Source organism: Sminthopsis crassicaudata, chromosome 5, assembly GCF_048593235.1.
Source record: "Sminthopsis crassicaudata isolate SCR6 chromosome 5, ASM4859323v1, whole genome shotgun sequence".
In the NCBI taxonomy this organism is placed as follows: Eukaryota; Metazoa; Chordata; class Mammalia; order Dasyuromorphia; family Dasyuridae; genus Sminthopsis; species Sminthopsis crassicaudata.
The window spans coordinates 63747248-63774578 of record NC_133621.1 but is presented as its reverse complement, the minus strand read 5'-3'; the positions used below and the strand labels follow the sequence as shown (position 1 = coordinate 63774578).

At 36.7% G+C, this 27331-nt stretch overlaps 1 protein-coding gene across 6 annotated transcripts in view; it reads left to right on the top strand.

Moving 5' to 3' along the window:
• MKX (mohawk homeobox) overlaps nucleotides 1–25710 on the top strand; it is a 99796-nt gene extending 74086 nt beyond the window's left edge. For 5 of the 6 annotated variants that reach the window (XM_074266998.1, XM_074267001.1, XM_074267003.1 and 2 more), the window contains exons 6-7: nucleotides 22820–22853; nucleotides 22981–25710. In XM_074266998.1, the coding sequence (XP_074123099.1) occupies nucleotides 22820–22853; nucleotides 22981–23167 (221 nt within the window). In that variant the 3' untranslated portion in view covers nucleotides 23168–25710. The remainder of the gene's footprint in view (nucleotides 1–22819; nucleotides 22854–22980) is intronic. The other variant, XM_074267004.1, reaches the window with a different exon arrangement.
• Nucleotides 25711–27331: the final 1621 nt, after the last annotated feature.

Here is a 27331-nt window from a genome sequence, read left to right as displayed (position 1 = left end):
GTAAATTTGTAGAATCACAATAGGATCTATGAATATTTGGAAAATACATGTATATGTTCAAGAAATAAACAGTTCTTTCTATAGAAGGTATATTTATTTATTATGTTTTAGTCATTACTTATTATGTTTAGTCATTTTTCAGTTATGTCCAGTACTTCTTGATCCCTTTTGGGGATACTACAGTGGCCTCCCATTTCTTTCTCCAGCTCATTTTACAGGTGAGGAACTTTGGCAAACAGATCTTAGTTTCTTGCCCAGGATCACACAGCTAGAAAGTGTCTAGGGCCACCGTTGAACACAGGTCTTCCAGATTCCATCCAGTGACTGCGTCTTGAACAATTCTCCTGCTTCTGCTTAGCTCATTTTTATCAGTATAGATTTTTAGTCAAGCTTATCTTTCTCTTCAAGACTCTTGCTAGTCCAAATCTCTCTCTATTATCATTTCATCCCACTATCTTAATTTACTTTCTTCAAGCATAGATCATTTGTTTTCTTGCTTCTAAGAGAATGCTTCTCCTTGTATACAAAGGTTCTGCCTCTAAATCCCTTGCTAAGTGATCTTCTTGAAAGATCTTTCCCCCCCACTTTTTTCCTTTTTTTTTTAAAGCAAGGATCTTCATAAAAACCTGCTTAAGACAGCTAAATGGGATAGAATAGAAAACATTTCTGGACTATATGTCAAAAGACTTGGCTTTGAGGTTCAGCTGTGCCACTAAATAATTATCTGCACAAACTTGAGCAGATTATTTTACTTTTCTAAGTCTCAATTTTCCCATCAATAAATTTAGGAAGTTTTAGTATTTACTAGGATTATAAGACTCTAACATCCTGTAATTCTAAGACCTTGTATTTATTGCTCTTTATAATTTGACAGTGAAAGAAATAGTGCTCTTGTTTATGCATCAATCCATTCATGTTACTCCAGTGTTCTGAAATAAAATCCAGATTCTTTTGTCTATCATTCAAGGCCTTCCACAATCCGACTCAGAGCCCTCTATAATTCCCTTTCTAGCCTTCTCTTTTCTTATTCTGCTGCATATCTTCTGTTCTCTGGAGAAATTCATCTGCTCTCTGCCCTGTCTCCCAAACCCCTTCCTTTTCTCATTCCACTAATGAGAGTCCCCTAAGCATCCACGGTCCTTAAACTGGAATTTTTGGATGGCTTCTTCCAGTTTTTGCTTCATTTGCTTTGAAATGTCTAGGCTGAAAAGTGCTTATTTTCATCCAGTGTGAGCTCACTTTGAACAATTCTTCTTTCACTTAACTTATTTCTACCACTATAGATTATTTAATCAAACTTAGAATTATTATTAACCTTTGATTAAACTGCTTATTCTCTATTTCTGAAATGTCCTTCCATTCCTCTTTGTCCCCTGAAGTTTGCCCTTGTCTCCCAGTCAATAATGGCCCATTTCCTCATTTCCTTATTTTGTTTAGATTTCTCTAATGCCTTCATGTATTGTTGAATATTATAATTACTTAGAATTATATTAATCTCCTAAACTGTAAAAAGAACAAGGACTATATTATCCAAACTTTTGTCATCATTTCCTAACACAGGGCTTATTCAGATACTAATAAGTTTTTGCACAATTTACTGAATTGAAATATAACTTAGGATCTTTTACTGTGTGTGTGTGTGTGTGTGTGTGTGTGTGTGTGTGTGTGTGTGTGTGTTGATAAATGTTTCGACAAAGACAACGAGGTGGCATAATGGATAAAATACTGGACATCAAGTTAGGAAATTCTGAGGTTTACATTGTGCCTCTGAATTATAATGAGTCTCCTTGTCTCAATTTTCTCACCTGTAAAATGGAAAAAAAATAATGTCAACCACACAGGGTTGTTGTGAAGATCAAGTGAAATAACATATGTAAAGTATTTTGCAGACCTTAAAGTGGTATATAAATGCCAACTATTATATACAAGCTTTTAAGCTTAAAACTACACTAAGACTTTTGAGACAGCCTGTATAAAATCCCAGGTCCTTTCTGTTGTTGTTGTTGTTCATCTTAAAACTACCCTGAGAAGGGATGCATAATTTTCATCAAACTGCTAAAGGGATCCATGACATAAAAATGGTGAAGAATCTATACCTTGCTTTTTGAGTTTAATCATTATGATCCCAAAATGTACACAACAATGGCTGATTCCCATTCCTTATAGGTAGGTTTTTTTTAAGCTCCATGGTTTGTCCAATTTAACCTTCCTTAGGCAGGGTTCCTCATCTTACCTTCTGTGTTGTGTGAGATCCCCATCATATAATGGGCATTGAATATTTTGTTCTTAAGATTCCAACCATAGTACCCCATGAAAACCTAAATGTGGAATAAAGAAAATGGGCATGAACTGAATGTGAAAGGAGGGTGAAGAGATGAGGGTGCACAAAAATCCCCAACTTTGTTATCGATTTCTGTCTAACAGTACATGGCACTTCTGGTTTCCATGTAGAAAAGTGTGTGTGTGTGTGTGTGTGTGTGTGTATGTGTGTGTGTGTGTGTGTGTGTGTGTGTGTGTGAGAGAGAGAGAGAGAGAGAGAGAGAGAGAGAGAGAGAGACAGAGACAGAGACAGAGAGACAGAGAGAGAGAGACAGAGACAGAGAGAGAGACAGAGACAGACAGAGCAAGATAAAGTCAGAAAGACAGACAAGAGAGACACAAAAAGACAGGGAAACACAAAAAGATAAAGAGAGGCAGAGAGAGGGAGGGAAACATGCACCAGGATTTTAAATACAGCACTTGCATGCAAGGTTTTAACCAGTACACATCCCCCACTGCTATTTCATCTTTATGCAGAAAGGATATGTGTGGAAGGGGAGGGCTCCATCCTAAAAAACAAACCGCTGGCCATAATGTAGCATCTCTTCTACCCTCAGAATCCCGGAGGTGCCAATAAAGCATTTGAGAGTAAAATTCTGGCTTGAGTTGCTTCTGCAAACTTTATTTTTCTTGCGGCTGCTCTCATTTTCCCCTCCCTCTCTCCCTGCCCCACCTCCCTTTTCTTTTGGCCTTGTTCTGCCTGTTTTCCTTTTGTTATTTTTTTAAAATCCTGGTCAACATATGTTATTTATTGTTAACATGTTATTTATTTGTCTTCACAATCAACACAAGGTGTGGGATGGGGGAGAAAAGACAAGGAGCAGTGGAGAACTGCTCTTGTTATAAGAAGTAAATTAGGTGCACAGTTCCTTTCTTAGAATCAACAAGTAACTTTTAATAAATAAAACATGGGACTAGGAATTTCCTTTTTTAATTTTCAAGGTGTCTTTTTAATTTATTTGTAAATCATATGATAGTCTCAAAATCTCTGTTGTTATTTTTTGGCACAAAAATATATTTAAGCCACGTGAGCCTCCTATTCCTTTGTATCCAAATTTCCATGAAATTGTTCTCCAACAATTTGTTTTCAGTATATTCTAATCTGTATGTTATACTTCTTTTTCCCCTCTTTTGCTAGTGGTCATCTGGTTTTAGTTTGTCTGTTTTAGAACAATAAGTGGAATTCCTCAATATTCTCACCAAGGACTTTTTTTTCTGATACACATATACATACACCTTTCTTTCCTGATATCATATATGTGGATATACATATATATGCAAGTATGTGATATATATATTATGAGATAGATAAATGACTACATTAGTGTATACTGTATTTATGAGTATATAAGATACATGTGTGTCCACATATGTGATGGCAGAAAAGAAATACCCTTAGTGTGCAATATATTCTATAATATATAGTTAATATGTAAGTGTATATGTACAATATAACTTAATGGGAATATATGTATATATAAATATGTATGTATATAATATACACATGTGTGTATATGTATATTGTACATATATGTATATGTGTGCATATTATATAGACCATGTATTTATATATTTATGTATATGTGTGTTTATATGCACACACATACATATACTAGACCTATGATTTTATTAATATAAGGAACTCTCAATAACGAAACTCCTTATCCAATGGAGTTCAGTACTTCTCTAACTTGTGTTAAGGACTAAGGATGGAGAGACTGAGTGACCAGCTCAAAGTTACTTAGCCTAACTATGTATTAGAAGCAGAATATGAACCCTGGTCTTCCAGACAAAACAGCTCTCTGTCCCCTGTGCCATATTGCTTCTTTCTTATTCCTACTCCCATCTTCTCCACTATCCCCATCCCCAGTTCTCCCCATGTCTTTCATATATTTTGAGGGAAAAACAGAGACAGGAAGATGTATAAATACATAAACCTCCTTCCTATCCGTTGGGACTGGTAATTTCATCAGTGTAGGAAATTCTCTGTGCTCTCTACAGCTAGGTGACACAGTGGATGGAGCATGGATAGAGAGAGACTCATCTTTCTGAGTTCAAATGTGGCCTCAGACACTTACTAGCTAGGTGACCCTGGACAAATCACTTTGCCCTGTTTGCCTCAGTTTCCTTATCTGTAAAATGACCTAGAGGAGAAAATGGCAAATTATTTCAGTAACTTTATCAAGAAAACTCAAAATGGGGTCATGGAGAGTCAGAAACATGACTAAACAATAAGGAAACTCCCAGCATGGGGATTCCTTCCATATATGCAGATTGCTACTTTAACTGTAACTTATATTTTATTTTTACTAATCAAGGTCACACAGATAATATATCTCAAGGAGAAGGCTTGAGTCCCTTCCTGCTTTCTTAACCCCCAAACTAGCCCTGTAGCATACTTCTTCTCACTCACATCTAGACAGTCTCTCTCTGTCTGTCTCATTGCCCATGTCTCTGTCTGTGTTTCTCTCTCTCTCTCTCTCTCTCTCTCTCTCTCTCTCTCTCTCTCTCTCTCTCTCTCTCTCTCTCTCTCTCTCACACACACACACACACACACACACAAACACACACACACACACACACACACACACACACACACACACACACACACATTCTTACATACCCTGAATCATCCTTTTCTGTCTCTTCTAGTAATCCATGTACTGCCAAAATGAACAACTTTCCCAATTACTTATCTGATGAGTTCTGGCCCTTTTCTCAAAGTGGTACGCATTTCATTCACCTTGGAACTGAGTCAAGGTCACCCATCAGTGAACACTGTTGAAGCACTAAACAATTTACTATAAGCTATTCAAAGCCAGAACACCACAACATTGTACTTCAAGAGATACCAGTCCCGGGGATCTTCATCTTCTGTGAAGGTTAAGCTTTTGAACTGAACCTATGGATCATTTGTTGGCTCCCCGGATGACTGTGCCAGACTATATGGGATATTAAATGTCTGGGAACTTCAACAAATCTTTAGTTTCAAAAATAATGAAGGAAGGCAATTGGTAATCTGTAGAGATATTTTCTCAAAGTGGTACTTGTGGAGAAATTTTGATAGTTTGGCAGTCTAATTCTCAGTTATTAACAATAATGCTTGGCGTTTTAACTTGTCATGAGTGATGAGATTTATGTCTGATAATTCTTCGTACTGGGTCCAGGCTGAGTTCTGTATCTTTTCTGATGATCAGCTCAGTTTGGAAAGACTCACCAACAGGACAGCTGCACAATAACAAACTTATTTTTTTCAGTCACCACAAATTCAGACATTATTAAATTAGAGAGATTGTTACCTGCACCCGTGGAAGGATTGTCCTTCTGGTGAAATTACAGATCCTTATACTTTTAAATATCAAAATTCTATCTACTCCTTGTTTTAAAAGGTCATGAAGCTCTGGCTACCTCCAAAGGGATGTTATAGAAGCTAAGAAGCACTCTGTAAAACCTCGCATATGTATTATGGAAATGTGTAATGAAATAACCTACTTTCCTTCTTATGCAGAATTGGATCACATATTTTTCTTAGGGAAGCAGACACTAAATTGACTCCAGTTTCCTAAGCTTGTTATCCTATCCAAGAAAAAACCTATTAGATTGGGATAATTTGTTTTTGATAAACCCATGCAGATTACTATTTGTCACCTTATTTTCTCAAAGGAAAAATATAGACTCAAACTCCTCGACTCTCACAAAGGCCACCAGCTGTGTCTGAAATGTTGAGACAACCCCATGATGTTTATTTTCCAAACAGAGGACTCGGATCTTGTGACAGTGGATTATTGTAATAAGTGATTCAATTGGGAGGTCAGGGTGATTTGATGATTCTGAAGTCTACTCCAATTTATTCTAATGAAAATGGTGATTTCCTTCTGAATGTCAGAGGTTTCTCTTTTTTGTGGGTATCACTGAATTAGCTGTCTTTAAGAATATGAAAGGTTAAGGTATTGAAGGAATAAGACTTGTTGTGCTTAGCCCAAGAGAACACCAAAAGAGACAAAAAGGGGAAACCACAAAGACTTGGTGTAAAAAGAAAAACTTCTTAATAATTAGTGCTATCAAAAATCATTTAATTTTTTAAATAAAAATTTTAAATCCTCATTTTTCTATGAAGTAATGTAGAAAATTTAAGGGTGGAGAATGACTTCCTTTGCCTTTTAAGAAATCATATCCTAGCTCCTAAGAAGACAATTAGAAATATCCAAAAATGAAATGAGCTATCAGAAGAAGGAGTGGATTTCTCCTCAGTGGAAGTCAAAGGCTGGAGGACTTCTTGTTGGAGATATTGTAGGAGAGATTCTCAGTCAAGTATGGATTGGATTAATTAATCATGGAAGACTCTTCCAACCTTGAGATTCTCCTATTCTCTTAATAAGATTAGTCCTGCTATATTGTAATTAGTGATAATTAATTTTAGCAAAAACAAACATTGCAAGTAAAATAGACATTTTCTCCCAAAAAAGAGTTTTCTCAGAGGAGCCATATAAATACCTACTTAGGGGGCAGCTAGGTGCACAGTGGATAGAGCACCAGCCTTGAATTCAGGAGGACCTGAGTTCAAATCTGATCTCAGACACTTAACACTTCCTAGCTGTGTGACCCTGGGCAAGTCACTTAACCCCAGCCTCAGGGAAAATAAATAAATAAATAAATAGACAGATAAATAAATAAATAGATAGATAGATAGATAAATGCCTACTTAACATCGGATCGCTATTCCCCCCCAAAAAAAATTTGATTTATTTTATTTTCATTGCTTTCATTTTTCATATTCCTTCCTTTCCTTTTATCTAGGAAACAACAAACAAAAAGGACATTTTTTAAATAGGAAAAAAGCAATCTAATCAAACTAAACAATCAATCTATTATTGAATGGTATATATAATATTCCATATCCACAATTTCTCATATTTGTAAAGAAACTGTCTATATCTTTCTTGAATACTTTTCTATTTTTGAATTCTTGAAATCAGGGAATATTGCCTTTTACTGTATTTCTTGTCTTATTTTTCCATTGAATTTCTCCCCTATAAAATGCAAATTTTTTGACAGGGAAAGTATCTTTTTACCTTTTTATACCTTCTAACCATTTACTTGCTCTTCCCCAAAACTATCCTTCATACTTAGCACAGCCCCTTGTCTTCAGCAAATAATTAATCAGTGCCTGATAGTGAACAAATAACCAGGGAGGTGAAAGGATCTCTCATTAGAAGTTTCTTTAAGCCATATACATACATATATATATATATATATATATATATATATATATATATATATATATATATATATATATATATATATATGAATTATTATGATAGTGGTGGGTAAGGGATAGGTTCCAAAGTAGAATTTAACCATTATTAATTCTTTCTCTAATATCTCCCCAAGATTGTATGTTAGAGATCTGTGGGAAAATAGTATTCTTATGAAACCTGGAATCAAGAAAAGACTTCCTCTCAAAGCCTTGGGAAATGGGAGCTATTCTTGCATCGATCCAATCTGTTAGTCTTTCTTTTCAGTCTTCAGAGCACATGTCAAGCTAACAGCTATTCCTATTTATTTATTGTAGTCCTAGCCTGTTCCCCTACCCTCATTTCTCATTGAATTACTATATAATAAGAACCAGGCTTATGGTGTATAAAATGTTGACAGTTACACGAGCAATTTTCTCAACTGAGCCAACTGGGGAGCTGAAGTAGCTGATTTCCTCTTTTTTATGTAGCCTTTGCTTGTATTTTAAATTCTAACCAGATTTGTATTTTGCACACAGTAGGCACTCACCAATGCTTTTAAATATATGAATAAACTTATATAAATGAATGAATAAATGAATTAAAGAATCAAGTGCTAGTTATCTAAGATGAGTTATCTCAGGATGATATTCCCTGACACTTATTTGTTGATCTGTTTAATTGTGTTGAGGTAGAAACCACTTCCTCAAAGCCAGGAAGTTTGCCCTAGAAGGGAGGACCAGTTTTGGCATGAGTATATGCTGGCATTTCTCCCATTCTCTTGCTAGAGATTTTGTAGCCACTCATGGATTGGGATGTAGATTGGGTTCTTGCCACCAAGCACCAAGTCTCCTGTCACATATTTTAAAGAGCAATGATTTGGTGCCCCTCGACTACTAATTCTGTTTCCTCCTGGAGCCCTGTTCATCAGTCAGAAGGTTCAAGCAGTTTTGCCAGCTAGCTGCCCTTCAGGTCCTGCTTCATCTCATCTTGTGCCAGCTTCTATTTGAATTCCACACTCCTTCCCCCTAAATTCTATAGTCCAGTTCATCAAAGCAATCAATCAACAGGCATTCATTATGCACCTGCTCTATGCCAGGGACTACACTAGGTACAGGAAATAGAAAGACAAAAATGAAACAGGATTTTTGCATTCTAATGGAGGACAGAGTGCACATATCATCATAAAAACAAAATATATGAAAAATAAACACCCTGTAATTATAGGAGAGAAGAGACCAGCAGCTAGGGGGAATCGGGAAAGTCTTTCTCTAGAAGGTAATTCCCGTGCTGAGCATTGAAGCAAAGTAGAGATTCTAAGAGGCAGAGGGGAAGAGGCAGTATTTTAATACCTGGACAACAGCAAGCCAGGGCTAGCACAGTGATGGGAGACAGTGTCATGGGTGAAGAAAAATAAAAAAGTTACTTTGATTGGATTATAGAGCCTTTGAGGGACAGTAACTTACAATTAGGCCGCAACAACAGATTGGAGCCAGGCTATATATAGTAATCACCACCAAGCTATCCAACATTTATTAATCATATATTTCTCTCCAGGAAAGGCAGCTGGAGAAAGACTCATCTACTTGAGTTTTAAACACATGCTAACTGTGCAAATGGAGTCTCACAGAGTAATACAATTCAACAGCAACAACAATTCTCTGGGCACTTGTTCTAGGGATGTGAAAACAAACAGACAATTCCTGTCCTCAAGAAGCTTATGGCCTATTAGAATATAGACTGAGTGGGTAGAAATTACCTAGTTTTAATGTATTCCTTTCTCACTTATCCCTCTCCTTCCTCAATTTTGACCTTAAGTAATTTGTTTAGTATTAAGCAAAAAGCAGAAAATTGTAGCTATCTTTAAACTTTAGAATAGATTAAAAAAAAAAAAAACAATATAATTTTACACCGGATGGGTAGAGTTGAGTGTATGAAAAGATGGACTTTGATTTGGAATAATGCTCCACCTCTTATCTCTAAAATCTGGGTCCTTTCCATTAATAAATATCACAGATGGGCTGTGAGTGGAATATTTGCCAATACTCTCCACATATCCTAAATAGCTGTGAGCACGCCAAGTTTGGTATTATTATCATCATCCTTTTATTTTATTTATTTTTATTTTAAATGTCACTGCCAGTAGTAATGCAGGCAGACAGGTCCGGCACTGAGACTCTGAGAGTGTCACTTCTGAAAACAGTAATTTGAGGAATGCTGAAAAGCAAGGTAGCAATGTCAGCCAATTCACAGATACAGTGAGGTTCATATATCAAAGGCAGAGCCCTTTTTGCTACGGTTTTCAGAGACACTGGAAGGGCTGGAAAGGATACGTAAGAGCCAGGCCTTTGGCAGCCAATTTCTAGATTATTATAAATACATATTTTTCTCTGGAATAGCCCTTTGGTGCTGAAGAAAAAAGTGTTAGCCCTCTGCAGCCTAACACCATGCAGCTGTCTGTTTACTAAAAACAAGCTGGGCCAGCTAAAGCTGCAGCAGCCTCTGTTAACAGACTAGTCCAGTCTCCATAAGCTACTAAGAATAAAGTTGACCTCAGTGGAAGATCGACTGACTTTCCATTTTAGTCCTTGTTCCTGAGCCCAGGAGGGCTATGAATATCCAGATTGGGATTGGGGAGAAGAGGGGGGAGAAGGAAAGAAGGAATGGGATCCAGGCTCACACCACAGTCTGAGTAACTTACTGCTGAGATACTCTTTGCAAAAGGGGTAGGTCAGGGTGGTGGCCAGTGAAATCTAGTGATTATATTATACTATTCATTGCAACACACACTCCCATAGGTTACTCATCTCTCAGGAGGTCATTTTCTGAAAGCTTAGCTGGAAAATCAGCTTCCATGGCTTAAGTTTTTGGGGTAACAGCTGAAATGTTCCTCTTGAGAAAATGAAGTAACAAAACCCCATCAGACACTTAAAGCTCAGAGATGTTCTCTTTAATGTGGTTCCAGGGCTTTGTCTTGGCGTGTTATGGTTCTTTGGCTTGGGAAAACAGATCAGCATCAGAAGAGCTATGTCATCCTTGAAGATAATAGATTCTGCACACTTAATCCATTAATCCAGGCAGATGGGCTTTGCAAAGCTAATCAGGCTACTAGAAAGCAACTAGGAATTAAAATATTTTGCACTGAGCATTTTTTCTTCTTGCAGCACTACGTACCATTCATTTATACAGTGGGTATGTTTCAATCCCATTATACAGATGGGGGAAATAAAGGTGAGGTTAATGTATGCTTTGTTCAGGACCACCCAAGGAGTTAATACTGCTTGACTAGAACAAAAAATGATCAGCATTTCCAGACCCCTTTCCTGATCACTCGGTTACTTCTTTTAACATAGACCACACACACTAATCTTAGAAGAAGTGGGGTGAGGAGGGAAGGAGGGAAGGAGAAGTGTGGAGAAGGCTAAAAGGAAGGAAATGGATTCTAATAGAACCTTTAATAGATCACTTAGGACCCAAGTAAGTAGAAGTGGCTATATGTAAAAAAGTTCAGTATCAAGAAAAATATATATTGCATAATTGAAATAAAATCATTTTCCTTCTCAAGGAGAGGGGAAGAGTAGAAGGGATAGAGAGAATTTGAAATCCCAAATTTTTAAAGATAAATGTAATTGGGAAACTTTTAATAAAATAAATAAAAATATGTTGGGGAGAAAAAGAATATTACATATTTAAAAGTTGCCTTGAGAAAAGCTGGGAAAATGAATGGATGATAAGACATTCTAGTTGGGTGGAACTTTATTTATATAGAAAATAAGTTTTCGAGTTACAAATCCCATTTCCTGCACATCCTTCTGTCAGCCCAGACTGATGAGATCAGAATAGAACAAAGACACAAATGAAAATTGATGTTGTGCTCAGAAGCCAGGGGCTCTTATGCCACACATAATAAGGACGAGCTCTTGAAGCCATAATCCACTCCTAATTGACTGAGAGAAAAGCAAACTGCCAGTTTTTGTTTTTTATTTTTTTGTTTTTTTAACAGGTCTGCCCACAGGCAAATTCAGTGCTCCCTAGGAACAGACTACATTTCTTAGAGAAATAGACCTGTCCCCAGGCCTGAAACTCTTTCCGTTGGGATAGTCCAACTCCTTCCCATTAGGGATCCTGAACAAGGGCACCCCCATTCCCTAGAGAAGAACATTGCTCCTGGTGTCCAATCAAAGAGGGAGGGAGCCCTTGTATTTTCTAATCTTTTTATTATTATACATGCAAGGGAAAGTAGGACCATAATGGCAGCCGAAGGCCTTCGGGAGCTGGTGCAGCTGGAGATCATTAGTTGTAATGTGGGGCCAGCCCACATGAGAAGGTAGCAGGAAGGAGAGAAATCTCTGGCCAGATGGTAGAAGTCATGGCTGGAGGAAATACTGGCTTAATTTTTGGAAAGCAAATGGTTTCTTGGTTCAAATGCTGAAAAGTGTTGGAGGCCACTGGTTTTTAAGGCCCCAGGATGAATAACTTGAGCTGGTTGCCTTGCAAAGAAACACTAAACCAATGTAAACAAAGTCCCAACCAACCAAGGTGAAGCAGGAGGATTTCCCTTTTATTTGGTTTTACTCAGAAGGCTTCAAAAGGCCAGTCCCAGCTTCCAGTCCTAATATTTTGTATCTGTAATCAATAGCACTTAGGGAATCACCACCTCTGTAGTTATTCCTTCTATTACTCTGAGGTGCCAAGATGGAGATACCATTGTAGCTGTCTCATCCGGGACATAGTCTGGTCCATCCATGTCATTCATTCATTCATTTATTCAGCACATATTTCCTGTGCTAGAATATGCATAGTGGTTCCAGCCAAGAACATTGTTTTGAAGTCTAGTCTCAGATAATATGTGTGTATATATACACACATACACACACACATATATAGACAAATATATGTTACATATATACATATATGTATATATTTATATGTGTTTATATATATTTTTATATGTATATATATGATTACTGTATGATCTTAATTAAGTCAATTATACTCTCTTTCCTCTATAGCTAAGTTGCAGACGAGTTACCCACTTAAGTTGTTTAAAAGTTGCTTTATTTGAGAGTTATTCATCTCGGTGAAATACAAGTCTAGTCCCTATCCAGTTATCTATACCATATCCAGAGAAGCACAACCATTCAGGATTTTCCACTTTGGGGGCTAAGCCCCGCTGACATCATGACTTGTTCTCATCCATCCCCAAACACCTTATGGACCCAAGAGAGAATAACCACAAAAGTTTCCTCAAAGGGGAGGGACACATTAGTGACAGCTGGAGAATAGTTACTGAGCACAAATACATCCTGGGCTAGCGCAGTGATTATAGGAAGATCATGTCTTCTTAAAATATCACATCTCTTTAAAATGTCAAGGAAAGCTTAAGAAAACTGATTTAGAGTCCCCAGACTGGGATTTGGACAAGTTCCTTGATATTTCAGAACAAATCTTGGAGGAAAAAAAAAAAAAAAACAGGCTTTGTGGAATCTTTACTGACCAGACTCTAGTAAAGCACAAGGAAATCATTTTTATAAACTATTACCATCCCACCTTCCTTGTGTATGAAAGAAATCAGCCTTAACCAGAACACAGACCAATTCTGGCACCGGACACGGCACCGCACACAGAGTAGCCATTTAATAAGTGTCTATTGAATTGTCTGGTTGGACAAATAGATCTAGACTACACTGGGAGTTTTTGAAATGACCATTTTTTTGGTAATTGGAGCCACAGAACATGGAGGCCTGAACCAAAAGCCAACATATCCTTAAATTTTATTAATTTCTTCCTCTTTCATAGGCAGAGCCTTGTGTCAAATAATTGAGGCATTGTGCAGAGAGTGCTGGAATTGGAATCGACAAGAGCTGAGTTCCAATCTAAACTCAAACATTTAATGGCTGTGTGACTGTAGGGGCAAGCTACTCAGTCTGTGCTTGTTTTCTCATCTGTGAAATAGGTGTAATAATAGCACCTCCCTTCCAGATGCATTGTGAAGATAAAATAACATGTACAAAAGTACTTTGCAAACCTTAAAAATGCTATATAAATGCTAGCTAGCTAGTAATAATAATAGTCATTTCCATAGAAGGAAAGATCAGTTAACTTATAAAGTTATATAAAGAGGATCATTTTACTTTTCTTTTACTTTAAATAGGGTTTTCTAACATTATTAAAAGCAGTAGTTTATCTGTGTATAAACTGTTTCCCCAAGGGTTATGTAAGCTCTCTAAAACCAGAGATTGCTTTTGTTTTGTCTCTGTTGAGACGTGTGAAGTCAGCAAGCATTTATCAATACTTACTATATTCCAGGCACTGTGCTAAGCTGTGTAGTCTCAATCCCAAAAACAGTTCCTGGCATATGGAAGATGCTCAATAAATATTTGTTGAATGCATGAATGGTAATGTGCTTAAATTTATGGGACATTTTTCAGCCTAGGTGCCACTACTTACACCAATAATCAAAGCCTACAGTGTCCCTAAGCTAACAGATCAGTGAACATTTATTAAACAACTGCTGTGTGCCAAACACTGGGCTGAGTGTTGGAGAAAGAAGCCTTGGATAAGCTTCCTTTCTATTGGATTATCTTTTATAGTAGAAGACTAATGAGAATGTTCGAGTCTCAGCTCCAATAAATACTAGCTTTCTGCTCTGGACAAATCACTTAATTTCCCATTATTTTAGGCAACTCTAAAACTAAATTGCAGAGACAATGCCTACTTACAGATGTTATGGGGAGTTTCCTCAGTAGGTATTTCCTTATAGTGGTGAAATCACATTTCCCAGCTCTCTCCCTTCAAGTTTTATGAAATAATTTCATTATCATCAGTCCTGAAGTAGGTATAGTACAAGTATTATTAACCTTCTTTTACAGATGAAAATATAAAGTATCACATTAAGTGACTTCCCTAGGCTGATACTGCCAACCAGCTTACATCAAAATCAGAATTCAAACTCACCTCCTGACTCCAAGCCAAAAACTTTTCCCTCTCTCTCTCATTTTAACCCCAAATTTAATTTTTTTTCAAATGTAACCATTAAAAATAGTCAACTCCTGTAGTTTCCAATTAGTGAAGGGACATTCCTTGTCAAAGATGTCCTGCATGACCTCTCAGCACCAACTAGGTTCCGCGTAGTCTCACAGACTACAGAGAGGTTCCCAGTTGTATTTTTCATTCCTTCTTTTCCCCCTAAATAAGATGCTTCTTAGATATTCCTTACCTCCCCCCCAACCCTTCCACTCTAATTCAAAGAAGCAGACATCATATGATCTGATGATTATTCACACTTAAAAAATCATTTTTATCTCTATATTATTATCTATTGTTGAAGTCTCCATGGTTAGGTTGGTTTTTAAAAAAAAAAAAATCCTGACCTTGAAGCTTTTAAATGAGAGAAACCACAGAGAAGTACTGTGCTGGGTGAGCCATATTTTTGTCTCTCCCCATGAATATAAATGCCACTTTCGGGATGTTGCCCAGAATTAGGGCGTTTATGAATTTCATTCACTGAAACTGAAAAGAGACATGTGACATTGAGTCCTAGAAGCTGAGCCTGCATGCACAGAGTGGTATTTGATCTAGATGATTTGGGTAATAGCCTCAATTCCCTCTTTGACTTAGTTGAGGAACATGTCTAGCCTAAGGATATCTATTACCACTTTAACAATTTCATCATGATTTTGGTTTCTTGACATCCAAGATTTCTTTCACTACCCAACCCAACTTGCTTCCCCCTTTTGTATCTCCACCCCTGCCTTTTATTTTTATTTTTTTGGTCTTGAAACACTCTCCCTTGGCTGGTTTGCTAAATCACTCCTGCCAACTAATTATTTTTATAGTAATTGACAGTGCAGTTGATTTTGGGATCACTAGAATTTGAAAAGGCATTTTTAGTCAACTTTTTTGGAAAGCCAGAGCTGAGGAGCTTGCCAAAGAGAGAGATACAACAGAGCTGAATGTAGGGCAGTCGACTCCCAATTATGCGCATGCTGATTAACTGCCCCTGCGCATCAGCTAGGGGTCTGGGGAGACTTGAGGCCTGATTTCCCCATTTCCCAATAGTTTCCTGAATGCTTGCTCTTCCAAGTGTATTTCTGGGGAAGGGGAGGGCCCTATGGAAGGGCAGATGCACCACCATTTTGTCATCATTGACCAATGGGTTCATTTCATTAATACTATGGAATGAGAGCTCTTTTAAAACAGGGGGCTTTGATGTTATCTTCAGTGCCTAGGACAGTGCCTGGTATATAGTAAACCATTCTATAAAAATATATTGAATTGAATTGGCAAATTCACCTTTTACCGAACAAAAGAAATGTGAACTTGATTAGGATAAGAGAGTTTGCCAATTTGAAAAAAATGATGGAAGGGAAAGATCTCCTAATTAAGAAAAGTCTGCAGCTTTTAAGGGCAACCGGGTGCCACAGTGGATAAAGTGCTGGTTCTGGAGTCGAGAAGACTCATCTTCCTGATTCTGGCCTCAGACAATAGCTTTGTGACCCTGGACAAGTCACTTAATGATATTTGCCCCAGTTATCTTATTTGTAAATGAGCAGGAGAAGGAACTGGCAAACCACTTCAGTATCTTTGCCAAGAAAACCCAAAAGGGGTCACAAAAAGTCATATACAACTGAACAACAACTCTCCAGTCACTATGCCAGGGATACAAAAACAGAAAAAGAAACAATTGTTAAAGCTCTCAATCAAATTTGTAAGATTCTAAAAAATTATATTTTGATTACTGTTCAATTGTTCAATCACATCCAACTGAAGTGACTAAATAATGACAACAATAACAACAAATTACATTGAAAATAATCCCTCTCCCCCCAAATGCTGCCTGTGCTCTAGAAGAACTAGGACATTTCCTTGGATTTTATGTTAAAATAACAAATAGCAAAACTTTATCCTCCCAGTTCTCTCATCCCTTGCTTTCTTACAACAGCACAATGTTTCACTCTTAAAGGACCCCCTGTTTGCCACTCTGACATTTTGCCAGTTCTTTGAAAATCAGATTATACTATGTCCCCAGGAGATTCCCCTTGGATGCATGACTGTCTAGTGACATTGGGATATATACCAACAATAGCAGAAGGGACAGGCTATCCCTCCCAACTCCAGGCTCTTTGTGAACCCAGAGCATTTTTAACAGAGAGAACCCCCTAAAATGACTCAAGGCAGCTGTCCCCCAAAAAGTGGCTTAAGGCAGATGTCCCCCCAAAACTGACTCGAGGCTGTCCTTTCCTTGTTTTTCTTTCCTTGTTCCATTTGAGACCTTGGAGCCTGAGCTTTCTTGTCAGGCCCTTGGTTTTTAGCAACTGACTGTTGATACAAAGAGAGATGTTTCCTCTCCTCATTCCCCTTTACAAAGCCTTTTATTTTCTTGCTGGAAACTGAACCATAAGCTCATCCCTAAACATCCACTGTGTTCTGCTTTAATAGCAAAACACTGACTTCCATGGGTTGGACAGTGCCATGTACAGTGGTGGAAGTCAAGGACTTATTCTCTTTACTTCAATTTACAGAGCACCTACTGTGTGTAAGGCACTAAAAAACATTCCAGAGGATTTAGGGATGCTTTTAATCTGTCAAAAGTACTTTCAAAAGCTCCATACTTTAATATGCAGCATATACATACACATACACATCTGATGTAGATAGGTAAATATACACACTTGTTTTATTCCATAAATTTAAAATATTTTTAAAAGGACAAACAACAAGAACAAGAAAATACAGCCAGAAAAAATTATTTTAAATGGTTTTGACATAGGTTCTAGCTGACTTGATTCTCAATAGAACAAATTTAAGAATGCAGCCACAAGGACTGCTTTTGAGATCCAGGAGTGAGAAAGATTCAGGATACAATCATTCTCTGTCCATCCTAAAAGGAGTTTGCCCCACATGGTAAATTACAAGTTCTTCATCCTACTCTATCAGTGTTCTTGTATAAACTTTCTGATTATCTTGACCCAATGCACCTTTACAACTGGATCCTTTCACTGTCTTCAGTACAATGCACGTTCAGCAGTCAGGTAGGGAATATGAAATCAGATTCTCATCCCCTTTTATGTATGTGAGATTATTCCATTTGCCATCCAGGGCATTGGTTACACTGATTTTTTAAAAAAAAATTTTGTTATTTCCCTAATGCTATTCATGCTTCATGGAACTTATTTTGGGTTTGCCAAGTCTTTCCAGTGAATAAATATCTCCATAAAGCTATTGCTTCACTTTGGCAATTGAGATGTTGCAGTTAGTTTGTGGGCAAAGTTAAGCCAAAGCCCAGCTCACTTTCTTCCTCTTCTGGGTGAAATGGCTAATACTATTGGCATTCTGCCAGCTGGACAGAGCCCTTGCCTGGCTTCAAGCACCTTGACCCTATTGTTCCCTAGGAGAGAGGAATAAATAATGGTTCTGCAGCGAGAATGATAGCTTAAAAGTGACAATAAAAATAGTGTGACATTACGGAGAATTAAAGCTTTCTAGAGTGTACTGTAAATGAAAATGTTTTCATTTTCCTCCCTTTCACCTCCCTTCAATCTTCACAGTTATCAGTGAGGGCAAAGAGACAGCTACCACTCAGATAACCCTTGCACAAATTTGGGGTGTCAGAGGTGGAGGATCCCTCACAAGGTCATAGTTTAAGAGATTACTGCCCACTTGCTTGAAGATTCTGCTGATTCCTAAAGGATTTTCTTGCAGAATACCATCAATGCCCTCCAAAGACTCATGAAATGTTGCATTTCTATATAGCATCCACTCCAACCAAAGCCTTTTCACCCATAGGCAGTTCCTGCTTGACAACGATCATATTCATCATGAGGAGTGTTAATTAGCCACCTGGGTTCTGGTCTTCACTGAGGAAGTCAGAAAAGGCAACAGTCAACAAACTCAACTATGAGTAAGGGAATAAATCTCTGCCAGCTATCACTATTTCTTTGTTCCAAAGTTTTAAATATTGCCCAAATTGCCATTGCATTGCCAGGGGAAAGAAGCCGTCATAATTTTTACCATTTATAAAGCATATGGTTACAAATAATTTCTGGAATTTTTGCCTGGGACCCAAGATGTTTTAATGTGCCAGCTGCATTATAACCAAGGTGAATAAACATCTCAAATTATATAGCAGTTATGTGAAAGAACAAAGCAAAGGAATGAACTCTCTTCCAATCTTTTAGCTTTTTAATTGGATTTTAAAATTTTTTTTCATAGGATTAGAGCTGGAAGGAAAATGAGAAATCATGTAGTCTAATCTTTACTGTACAGATGAAATTGAAACTGGAGATTAAATGATTTGCCCAGGATCATCCAGTGAACAATTAGTAGAGAGATTTAAATCCAAGCCTCCAGGCTCCAAATGAATTGCTTTAGTTTAAAAAAAAAAAGGAAGAAGAAAAAAGAGGAGGGAGAGGAGAAAAAGAAGAAAGAAGAGGAAGAAGTAGGAGTAAAAGTAGAAGGAGAAAGGGAAGAGGAAGAGAAGGAAGAGGAGGAGGAGAAGGAAGAAGTGAAGAAAAAAGGAGGAGGTGAAAGAAGAGGAAGAAGAGAAGGAAGAAGAGAAAGAGGAAGAGAAGGAGGAGGAGAAGTAGTGGTAATAGTGGTGGTAGTAGTAGTAGTGATAGTAGTAGTAGTAGTAGTAGTAGTAGTAGTAGTAGTAGTAGTAGTAGTAGTAGTAGTAGTTGTTGTTGTTGTTGTTGTTGTTGTAGTAAAAAATAAAATACAGTTATCCCTTCCATATCATGGGAGTTAGGGGCATGCCAAGAAAATCCTAATAAAAAATTTTGACCCTCCCTTCATACCAGAGAAGCAGTCTGAATTATTATGGTATTAAAAAATAAAATATGTTGATATCATATAATACTATTCATTAATTTTGTGAATTTCGTTTCTAAGTAAACCAATCAGAAATCAGTTATTTACTGTATGCCAGGCATTATGCCAATTGCTAGGAATACAAAGACAAAAATAAAACTGTTCCTGTCTTCAAAGATTCTAATGGGAAGTCAGCCACATATGAAGTATATTCCATAATGCATACAAAGTAGTTTTAGCAAGAAGGATGCTAGCAGGTAGGGGAACAAGAATGGCTTCTTATATAAAGTAAGGTCTGAGCTGAGCCTTGAAAGAACACCAAGAAAATTTGCTTCAGAGTTATACAACTACTCTATGTCAGACGTGATATCTGAACATGGGTCTTCTTGACCTTAAAAAAGCTCTAGCCACTGTGCTGAATTGCCTAGTATGAACAGGCCCTTGACTCAAAAAAAAAAAGTATTTGTGTCATGCAGGTCAGAGATTTCTGAGTAGTCTACAAAGTCTTACCTCTTTTAGTTTTCTGTCTGAAGCTACATTTTTCATCATGGTTTTACTGTTCTTTTCTGTGCCTCTTTTTGCACAGAAGCCATCCAGTACTCAGGGGTGTATTAACTTTTAGAGTGCAGAATCTTGTAAAGTTCATTATCAGATGTCTCTGCCTCCCATTGCCTGCTCGGAATGGTGGGTGCGCGGGCTACAACTCTCATCACAAAGCTCATCTTTAGAAATGGAAATCAAAATGACCGTGAATCTGCCTTGATTATGATAGAGAGGGTGCCATCAGTTCCTCTACTGGCTTCTCTGAGGAAAACCTGAGCCTCTTCTGCCTTGGAGTGACAAATTCTTTTTGTTTTCTGCAGTCATTCATAGAAAGAAGGTCATTGTGGGTTTGGTTCCATTTTCCCAGTAATGTTGGGAAACATTTGACTTTTTGATTATTGGATGAAACTCACATGTTAAAAAGAACAATAGCTATACTAGTGTTAGTTTACAAGTTTTGTTATTTTTTGCATTCTTTTGCCCCATTTCTGTCATGTTAGGGTTTAGGATTTGTTGGGTTTTTGAGGGTTTTTTAAGACAATTGGGTTAAATGGTTTGCCCAGAATCACCCAAATACCAAGTGTCTCAGGTCATATTTGAGCTCAGATCTTCCTGATTTCAGGGTCAGTGCTCTATCCATTGTACCACCTAACTGTCCCTACCACTTTTTCAAATTTTGAGGAAAGTTTGCTTTTGAGTTTCATAATTTCCATGGTCCAAAAACTCATCATGTAGTAGCCAGCCTTCTGATGAGGAAGTGTTGTGTATTTAAGTAGACTGGTTCTCAAGCAGCAGCCCTGGGCCTATCTTCAAGACCTTTGCAGGTTGGCTAAAGCATAGGTCCCATGAGCATTGTCCCCCAGAATCCAGGAGAACCTCCACAAAAATTCTAGGAAAACTTCTGTTGATTCTATAAAATTGCTATAAAACTAATGAAATCATCTTTTGGGATTGTTTATAGGAAGGAGATAGAACACTGGGCTTAGGAGAGAAAAGATCAATTTACTCCAACTGATGATGAGATGGGAAGTGATTTCTCATGTTGGAGGTACCTCAGAGCCTCTAATTCAATCCACAGCTGAAAAAGAATCCCCCTTCCATCCTCCCCAGCAAGTAGCCCTCCATTGTTCACATAAAGACCTCCAAGGAGGGGAAGATCTTATCACCTAAAACAGACCATTCCACCTTGAAGTGACTATAATTTTTAGTAAGTTTTTTTCTCATAGCATTTGACTTTTTTCCATTTCTACCCATTAGATCTTCTCTCTGGAAACAAGTATAATATAGAAAAACTCCTATTTCACTTTACAACTTTCATAGATATTATATATCCTACCCACTCCCTTCCCCAAGTGGTGGGGGATTCAGCTCTATTCAACAGCTCCTTGTTAAAGATTTTCTAAGTATAGAGGCTTGAACACTAGCCTGATATGAGACTATTTTTTAGGACCCCAAATGAAATCGTTGCACTGAAATTTATTTTTCTACACTAGATCCTTTTTCATGTAATTTTTTATTGAGACTGGATTTCCCAGTCTCTCCCAACTAGAAATTTAGCAGTCACCCAATGACTTGATCCTATTACTAATTGGTATGGGAGCTTTAACCTGCTCCATATCAGATCTGGGACAGTTTGCTTCTCCTTTGATAGTTTGGTAGTCTCCCATTTCCTATAGAAAATTGACTGAATTGGCCCTACTGTGCCTGAGATTTCCCATTCTGAAGAGAGCCAGCCATCAGTCAGATCAGAAACAGGGTTTACAGGCATTTACCATCATACCTGACCTCAGATTTTTTTTTTTTTAACTTTTAGCTATATCATATCTATCCTACTTGTGAACTTCATTTTTTTTTTCCTTTTAACCAAATGATTTTTGACAGGTCTTTCAAATCCATCTCCTTTCATTTTTCCTATGTGAGCCTTTTCCATAGTACACAAAGAAATCTACCATAATAGTTATGGAGGTGAATTAAAGTGTGGTTGTGTTTAGTAATATAGTTGAAATTATAACTAGTTCCAACATCAGGGGTCTTCAGGATTGCAACCGAATGAATAAAAACAAAGACCTGAGCTACAGAATTCTAGAGGTAAAACAGCTTTCTACAGAGTCAATGCATAATACTGCTGTTCAAAACCATAGAAATTGACTGTTCCATATGAGTTACTTGACATTCATCCAGAGACACACAGAGAACTCTGGAACAGATAAGCCTATTGGGAATTTGTCCAGTCTTTTGATTAGCAGTCTGGATTTTAAAAGTCCCAATAGTAGTCTCCATACTAATCAAAAGTGCCATTTGTTGAGGCAAACAAAATGACTTTATTATTAAGTTTCCCATTCTAAGTGGATAAGGCCATTTTGCAGAATTAAAAAACCTCTTCTCCCTTTGCTGTAGCTGTTAGTCTACTGAAGCTACCTGTGGTAGTTTTAAAGGATAAAAATACATTTTAATTCAGGCAGTCTTTGAAAAAACCCTATAGTCAGTTAAATCTCAGATTCATCCACATTTTGCAAATATACCAGCTATATCCTTGTCTGTTTTGTACTTCTGTTGTAGCTACTTATCTGCGTCCTTGTTTATTCTCTCTTGGTTCCTAGCGGGCAGGGTCAATTTCATTTTTCTCTTTATTCCTACAGGGTCTAGAAGAGACCTTGCACATAATTGGTATGTTTAAAATGCTTTTGAATTAAACAGAATTCTCTTTAAATTTCCTATTATCCTATATAATTTTTCAGTTTGATTGTCACTTCAGTTTTTATATCTTTGCAAAGATATTTCAATAATATGTGGATTAATAATCTTATCTTTATTAAGGACCATCACTTATTTCCAGCACTCTACCCTAGTGAGCTTTTACTTCTGGTTTTTTTTTTTTAAGGAAAATAATTGATTTTTACTTTTCTTTTCAGACAATCTGGAAAATGGATCCAATAAGTGTGACAGGTGAGGGAACTGTTCTGGATTATTATTTTTTTTTACAGGTTATAATTTGTGACTAACTTGGGAGAGCTGGGTATTGGAATCACACATGACATGTAAAGATCTTCTGTTTTGTTTTGCTTAACTCTAGTGCAGCTAACAGAAAGGGAGCAAGCAAAGATGAAACCTATTGGAAGGAGATCAATGCAGCTATGGCCTTAACTAATCTCGCACAGGGAAAAGACAAACTACAGGGTACCACCAGCTGCATCATTCAGAAATCATCACATATATCAGAGGTCAAGACTGTCAAAGTGCCACTAGCCCAACAATTTTAAGCGCTTGCTACCTGTGGGATCCAATGGACACTCATCGCACCATTTGTATTTCTATAAAGTCAGAACCCAAGACCCGGAGCAAGCATCAAAAAATGTTCCCTTCCTGATGTGGTCGGTAAAGCAGTTACTCTCCTTAGACTTTTTGGTCTTCTTTTTTTTTTTTTAATTATATTAAATAAATTGTCCAGTTGCTTCTATAAAAGACATATAAATTATAAAAAAATCAGTTTTTATCAAAATATTAACTTATTTTATGTTACTCAAACTATGCATAAAATGTCTGCATTGCTATTACGATAAGTGCCTTGCTTTCCAAAAATAAGCTATAACGTGGGCATAGCAGAATAGTTATGCCTCAAAATGACAATGCCATAATGCTTCTTAGACTATGTATTATTCCAGATGGGCCTGACCATCCAGGGCTGAAACCATAACTGCTGAATGTCCTTGAAATGTATTCAGTAGTTTGTATTTTTAAAACTTGGAGATCTTTCAGTCTAAAGGAAATATTCCCTTTTTAAAAGTTCCACAGTATTAAGTATGGTCCAATGTAGCTTTCAGAATGGCATTAAGGTTGTTGTGCATGTTTCTTGCTTGTCTATGCAGTACGTTATCCACTTACCACCATAACTCACTTCATTGAAAAGTGCAATATTCCATATAATATGTATATGTAAGAAACAGTGTGTCCAAATTAATTTAAAAGTTTAAACTAGACACAATATTCAGAAGATGTTTCTTGTGGCAAGCTTCTCCAGAAAACTCCTTCCACCTAGTTGAAGTTTCACTATGGATTTTTTTCTTTTTTGAGCTTTGCTACACACTGTTAAAAATTGTTAAATAAAAACAAACAAAAAAAATCTTTTTGTACATAAGTAAACTTGTAGTCCCGTATCTTACTTGTTTTGGAACTCAATGTCTTGCCATGATGGAAACAGTGATAGCTATGGCATGGTCACAACAGCATTGGTTTGATTGGTGTGAAATCAGAAAGTCTAATTGATAATCTACCTTTCAAGGAACAAAGATACATATATATATATATATATATATATATATATATATGTATATGTATATGTATATGTATATGTATATGTATATGTATATGTATATGTATATGTATATGTATGGGGGTGTATGCACAGCCAAACACACACACACAATATAAAGTCAACCCACAAATGAAAAGCATATGGTCTTTGAAATATTGAAAGGTCATTAAATTTTGCCAAGGAGATTAAGGGCTGATACAAAATCATGCGTTAAAGAAATAACGACTCAAATTTTGAAACAAAATGGTCATTGAGTGAAAATAGAAATACAAAAGTGTATTTTCTTCAGCCAAATAATAATATCCTAATCCTAATCAAGTTTGAAAAAACTTGAATCAACAGCAGAAATTCTGAATACGACTTAGAGTATACCAATTACAGGAAGATGAAAAAGATTTGCTTATTTGGGGGATGGGATAGAAATTTATTTTTTCCATTTGCAATCTATTCTGTTCCTCCCCCAAAAAAAACCTATGTGTGCATATGTGAAAGAGAAAGCACGAACACCTCAGTAATGATGCATCCAAATTCTCCTTTATGTTCTAGAATATTTTACAAATTCTTGTCTGCTCCAGTTGTACTAAATTATTTAAGAGACAGGAAAAAAAATTATCCATCTTGGTGTAACTTGTAGGATACTTTTTGTTGTAACATAGCCTTGGGGGTTGGGGTTATTTAGTGTATGATAAAGATAATTTGATATGAAAATATTTTGTATATATATTTTTTACTTTGTTTTTCTAAATTGCTGTTTGCAATGACATTTAAGTGCCACACAAGAAGTATACACCACGACTGTATGAACAAATGGAGTATAAATGTTTAATTGCCTTTAGATAGTTAAGAGTTCCATGATGCATTTTAGTACTTTACATTCAGAATTTTGCCATAATGTGAGCGGATAACTGAAAATTAACGACAAATACTTCACTCTTGTTCGTACTATCATAAGTTATTCAAGCATAAAGGATTTTGTGACAATACTTTGTTTTAGTTTTGACAAACTTTTCAGTTCAAGGTATGCAGAGTGTTTTCATTTGAATTAGTGATCATTAAGCACTGTCACCTTTTTCTTTCTTTTCTTTTTAAGCAGCAGCAAATTAGTTTTTGGGTATAAATATAGAAGATAAGCCATTGTGGAACATGTTTTTTTGCGTTTATTTTTGTTTTTGTTTTTAACCACCAAACTGTGGAGATTGGTCCATAAACACATTAAATCCATTTTACAATTAACAAATACTTGGCATTATTACCTACTGTAATTATCTTTAATTTATTTTTCCTTTTGCTGCTTTAACATTTTCTGGAAATGCAAATGCTTCTTCTTTCCCCACTTCCCTCCCCATTTCCTTTTAAAAAAAGAATCTTGAACAACGCTGAGCCAACAGCTGAAAATCAAAGTCATAATTTATATTGTAGAGAAATGTTATTACCGCTGTTCCTTGTTTTGCCATATGTAATCATTTTAATAAAATTAATAACTGCCAAAAATCTTGACAGCTTTGGAATAAATGTTAATTTCTGTTCCTTAATCATCACATGCATGCTATTTTCTTTTGGGGGCAGACCAGGTTGGGAAACAGTGAGTGTGTGTTAAACGAAGACTTGTGTTTTAGAGAGGAATCAAGGAAGAGCACTGAATTAAGCTGGCATTTCAGCTTTCATCACATTATGTCCCCCTTTCAAGAGCAGAACAAGGAGGACATGGAACTGACTTGTGGATCACATGCAAAGCCCTCATTTTCCTATAACTTAGGGATAAACATTTATATACAACTCAGTTCTACTCAACAAACATTTGTTATTCCATGAAGAACTATATACTAAGTCCTAGGGGAAATATAATCCCTACCCTCATTCAACTTACTGTCCAGTGGGGAGACATGATGTGAACACAAATAACCAAAACAAAAAATAATACGTGATTGATGGCATTTAAGAGGTGCAAAATGCTCTATGTTGTTTTCACAGGCTGGGAGGGGAGTGGAACAGAAAAAAAGGCAGTTCAATGATATAATGGATAGAGTTCTAGACTTATCAGGAAGACCTGGATCCAAATTCTGCTTCAGATACTTGGCTGTGAGATCATTGGGAAATCATTTAAACTCTTTCAGCATCAATTACCTCACCTCGCCTACAAAATGGTACACCCCACAGTGCACATACCCTACAAAATGGGGGTCATGATAGCATCTACTTCACAGGGTTAATGATGAGGATCAAAGAAGGATAAGGTATGTAAAGTGCTTTGCAAATAAATCTTATAAATATTACAATGCTGCGGCTGATTGATGATGATGATGATAATGATGATAGTGATGGTGGTGGTGTCCTTGTCAACTGAGTGATTCAGGGAAGGATTTACAGAGTATATGGTTACAAAAAGGAATGAGTAAATTATTTCCCTACTACCATTTTTTGGTATTGTATTTTATATTTGGATATTTGGATAATTTGAGGTACTTTGGAAGAGGATACAGAAAAGAAAATAAATTTCAGGGTGGGGATAAGAAAGAGATCAGGGAAGGAATGTTGACCAAAAAAACAAAAAGGGAAGATTGAGGTTGGGACAGTTAGAAACTGGGGTACCTGTAGAAATTCAGAACAGAGAAAGAAAGGCCTTCATCTCCCTTTCTTGCCACACAACAAAAGGTAAGTCTGAAACCCTTTTTTACTGAGTGCTTAAACTATGACAACAAACTCCTAATTGTTCTCTCTGAGACCTTTCACCCATCCTCCACAGAGATGCCAAAATAATCTTTCTAAAACATAGGCCTAAAAATAAATAAATAGAATAAAATAAAACATAGGCCTGAACTTTCACTACTCCGTGGAAGAAACTTCAGCGGCTTGCAATTGCTTCCATGCAAAGGTCTGCTGATGCCAGCTTGGACTGGTTAGCAAATGCCAATTGTTAAATTTTCAGTGGAGCATTTATACCTCAGAAGTTAGAGAATTCTAAATCAGGACTTAATTTATCATTTTGTTGTTTGGCTAAAAGTGATGGAGCAAATGTTAATAATGCAAATCAAACTTTAAAGTGTGTCACATGAGACCTCATTGTTAGCAGCAAGGCTAAATGAAAAAACAAATAAGCAAATAGATGAATGAA